Source organism: Pteropus vampyrus, unplaced genomic scaffold (assembly GCF_000151845.1).
Source record: "Pteropus vampyrus isolate Shadow unplaced genomic scaffold, Pvam_2.0 Scaffold583, whole genome shotgun sequence".
NCBI classification, from domain to species: Eukaryota; Metazoa; Chordata; class Mammalia; order Chiroptera; family Pteropodidae; genus Pteropus; species Pteropus vampyrus.
The window spans coordinates 562781-567456 of record NW_011889364.1 but is presented as its reverse complement, the minus strand read 5'-3'; the positions used below and the strand labels follow the sequence as shown (position 1 = coordinate 567456).

Genomic DNA, 4676 nt, shown 5'->3' with positions numbered 1-4676 from the left:
TACCCCACAGGGAACATGAACTTCTTCATGAATCTGCTCACGCTGGAGTAGTTGACCACGGTCAGGTTGCGGGCAGTGAGGAAGAGGTTCAGGCCTTCCAGCAGCATCCAGGTGAAGGAGGCCAGGTAGAGGTAGTGTTAGGTCCCGGCGGTGATGGTGCACAGTACCTGGGTGAGGAGTAGGAGTCACAGGGGTACAGGTAGTCACGGTAGAGCGTGCCCACTGGACCTCTCCTACACTGTCTCATTGGGAGAACTCTGATTCATATGAAGGAATTGTTAGCAGAGGGTTGGTTGTAGTTATGTCAGTCAATGTGAAAGTGGCTACTGACCCCTCTAACCTTCCCCGAACCCAAGGCCATTTTATTAAGGTGTCCAATGCAGCATGGCCCCATGAACTCAGCATCCCCTGGGCAGGTTAGGAGTCTTTTGGGACAGTGTCAGTACCTTGATCTCTGTTCTGTCGATGGCCATGAGGAAGAGCAGGTGGGCCAGGAAGAGGCAGAGAGAGAGCTGCAGGTGGAGTGAGGTGCTGGTGTTCTGGATGGCTTTGCACAGCAGGAAGGTGAGGGCCGCCAGGAGGAGACACAGCAGAGAGAGGCTCAGCCCCATGTAAGTGAACACAGCCAAGGCGGGATCCTCCTCCTAGGACCGAGCAAAGACGAGATCAGTCTCACTTTTCTGCTCTGGGGTAATGACCCTTCCACCATTTATAGTTTTCTTTTGGAGTATAACAAAATCAGGAATGGAGGAGCCAGGCAAATTTGTCATGGTTTTAGATAATGTTAAAACTTTCTGGGTTCTGAACTCATTAATTCAGACCATGAAAGAAGCGAAGTATAGAAGAGAACTTACTGAAGACCAAGCTCTAAAACTCATATTGTTTATTTTCCTTTAGACATGTAGGCATGAGTAGGCTTATAGCTTACCATGTGATGGTCACAGAGGCACTAAGCTCGAGGTGGAGCACCATCGTCTGTTCCCATTACGTGGTGCTGTGTGACAGAGTCTGTACCTGGAGACTCGATGTCCAGGCGTCATCTCCTCATCCAAGACTCCACTCACCTCATCCTTGCAGGTCACTAATACTTACAGATTTAGAAGTGGATCCTGGGTTAAATGAGGAAAACTACTATGTTTTTGATGGTAGTAGCTTAAAATTCATATTTCCTGCCTTTTTTTGCAAATCCAACAGAGCATGAAAAAACCTTCGCCAAATCTATTTCAGTGTAACTAGGACAGAGGGGATCGAGGAGACCAAAGGGAGGAGAAAGATGGAGAAAGAGGAGAGATGGGAATGAGAAGGAAGATATAGAAGAGAGAAAGAAGTAGAGATGGGTAGAGAAAAGTGCTAATGGATAAGATAGCGGAAGTAAAAATGTTCAAAGTCAGTCCATCTGGATAAGAGCAACATTTATTTTACACTATTTTAATTTTTGCAACACGTCTGTCTTTAAGTTTGAAATTGATGAGAGATGTCCCCAGATCTCTCCCCTTAAAATAACAATAAGTTGAGCATCTAAAACTCAACAAAAAAGGCCAACTTGCACAGCATATCTGAGTGTGAGATATGTGCATAAGAGCTACCACAGGCCAGAACTCCACGAGTCAGGTGACAGACTGGGAGAAACAAAGAACCTGCCTCTCTTAACCAGAGCTCCCTGCACAAAGAGAGGGAGGGGAGAAGTTGTGGCGGGTTCCCTGAACAGCCCAGCTTGAGAGAGTTGTGAGCTCCATGCAGCGGCAGTGCCCAGGGATTAGGGCAGAAAGCAGAGAAGTGGTAACAATGGAGAAGTGGGGACGGAAGAGAAAAAATAGTTAATTATTACCAGCCACTGTTGCTAAACACGAGGCTGAGCCAAAGCCCGCAGCCTCCAACACAGAGGGCCCCTCCCCCAATATCCTCCAAGACTGAACTCCGTGGATCCCCAGGGCAATCTGAGCACATGCTACCGAAACTGTTGTTAACACTGACAGGGACTGAGACTGAGGGTAGTGAGCATGATTGAATATTTATAAGAAAAGAAAAGGCATTATTAAGACTTTATATAAAGCAGGGATCTAAGAGGCTTAGATTACGCCTACTGGAAACCAAAAGAAAAATGCCTTCTTTGCAACAGACTAAAGAGAGACCTTTATATAATGAATCCTCTCTCTGGGAAAAAAAAGCAGAATACACTTCCATTAATGCCCAGGTGGAGAAATAGTCCATTAAACATTATGAACAACCAAGGTGACAAGGCACATCAGAAAGAAAGAGAAAAATCTCCAGAAAATAAGCTTAAAGACATAGAAATATGCAACTTAAATGACGAAGAATTTAGGATGGTGTTTCTGAAAAAACTCAATGAGATCTAAAATAATTCTTATCAAATATTTCAGGAATTGAAAAAACAATTAGATCAGCAGAATGAGTTCTTTAGCAAGGGGACTCAAACTCTCAAAAAGATATAAATGGAACTTCTGGAGATGAACAACACACAGAAAGAGATGGAAAATGAAAGAGTGAGCTTGGAAAATAGAGTCGACCAAATGGAGAAAAGGATCAGTGATGTTGAAGACAGAAATCTAGAAAGAAATCAGAAGGAAGAAGAGAGACCAAAAAATGAAATATAATGAAAGAGAAATTCAAGAACTAACAGATACCATAAGGAGAGGAACCAAGAATAATAGGCATTCTCGAAGGGGAGGAAAAAGAGCAGGGAATAGAAAGCATTTTCATACAAATAGTTGATGAGAATTCCCAAATCTAAGGGATGAGCTGGAGCTTGGAATTCAAGAAGTTCACACAACACCCAATTATCTCAACCCAAAGAGGCCTTCTCCAAGACACATTGTATTAAAGTTATCAAAAATCAACGACAAAGAAAGAATTCTCAGGGCTGCCAGGGAGAAGAAGCAGGTAACCTATAAAGGAAAAGCCATTGGTTATCGTCGGACTTCTCAGCATAAACCCTGCAAGCCAGAAAATTTGAAATTGATTTCTAATAAAGTGTTAAAAATAAATAAATAAGAAGCCCTCCAAATGATTTTGATGCATACTAAAATTTTAGTTCTTTTGGTGTAACAAATAAACTAATTTTTGTACTATACAAAAAGCTCACAAATCCATAAGAAATGTATCCAGAAGCCAATAGAAAAATAGACCAAGGATGTGAGCAAATGGTTTTTAGAGTAGGGAATATGAATGTCTTTTAAGTAAATATTTTTTATTCTGCTCATTACAAAAAAAAAACAAAAACAAAAACAAAAATTTTCCTAGATGCTGTATTTACCTCCCAGATGAGTAAATATCCAATAATTTGATAATAACCTTTGGTGAGGTGTGAAGTGTCACACACCTTCACATATGTTGGGAGTGTTCACTGGTGTGACTTCTATATGCTGAATTGTAGAAAAATCTATAACATACAATTATGAATTTGACCCAGTATATGTCCCAGCTGCATATTCAAACACAAGAACAATGAAGTGTGTGTAAACAACTATAACATTATTTCTATTTCAAATGGTCAGAATCAAAATGCCCACTATGAGGCACATATAACTTACAGCTCATTCATGCAATGAAATGCAATGTGGCAATAAAAACAAATGAAGTGTCTCTTTGTAGACTGAAATAAAATGATCTCTTAGACATAATAAATAAACACAAAATGCACAACAGGGAAAAGAAATCTCCCCCATGTCTGGGAAATGAGGAGGACCAAAGAACAAATGCATGCATTACTTTTATATGTATAAAACATCCATAGAAGAGTGCAGGAGAAACTACCAACATTCATTGTTTGAAGCAAGAGGAACTAGGTGTTTAGGGTTAAAGGTGAGGTAGAGAATCTTCAACGTTTCCTCTCTAATTCTGTTTGACTATGAAATGCAAATATTTTAACTTCTGTAAATACAAGACAATATGCAAATAAAAGTATGAATATTGTGTCATCTACCAATGTGGCAGGAGGAACATGGCCTTGAAGTGTTCAAACTTCTGGAGAATTTTATGAAGTCTGACCATTTAACTATGATCCTTTTCATGCTTGTTTTCATGTGGGTGCCACATTTATTTCAATAAAGGCCCCATTAATCTATATCACCTGAGAGAGTTTCTGGTTTTAGTGAACCAGAGAAAGTAACCAGCTCACCTGACCAGGGCTCCAGATTGGCCTGTATGCCCAGGCTCCTCTGGCACCTCTGAACGCTGCCATCACCAAAACTTCCTTTCGACAGCCCCTAAGTACCATGGTCCTAAAGACCCTTATGGCAAACAGAATTCTAATTAGGCATCCATATCCCCAAAAGCTTCTGTGCACATCACTTCTTCCATGTTTTCAGTCAAATGCCAGTCTAGGTTCTGCTGTAAAAGCATTTGGCAGGTGGAATTCAAGTCTCATATCAACTCACTTCAAGAGAGGGAGTTTATCCTGGGTGAGTCAGACTCAATCTGATGAGATCTTAAATGATCTAGGCTCTTGAGAAGAAGACTCAAAGCGTGAGAGAGTTTTGAAGTGAGGGAGCTCCTGCTGTCCTCCAGATAGGAACATCTCGTAGAGGACCATACGAGAAAGGATGCGGGTAGCCTATAGGAACTGAGCATGATCCCCTGCTGCCAGCTAGCAAGAAAGCTGGAAATCTGTCCTACAACCACAAGGAACTGAATTCTGCCAGCAACCAGGGAGCTTA

The 4676-nt window shown here is 41.4% G+C and overlaps 1 protein-coding gene across 1 annotated transcript in view; it reads right to left on the bottom strand.

Moving 5' to 3' along the window:
* Positions 1-137: 137 nt before the first annotated feature.
* The window catches only part of LOC111733593 (adhesion G protein-coupled receptor E2-like), a 32377-nt gene continuing 27838 nt past the window's right edge, over positions 138-4676 (bottom strand). Inside the window, exons 9-11 of the mRNA XM_023525616.1 lie at positions 1065-1087; positions 447-644; positions 138-167 (exon numbers count right to left, since the gene is read on the bottom strand). Of these exons, the coding sequence (XP_023381384.1) occupies positions 138-167; positions 447-644; positions 1065-1087 (251 nt within the window). The remainder of the gene's footprint in view (positions 168-446; positions 645-1064; positions 1088-4676) is intronic.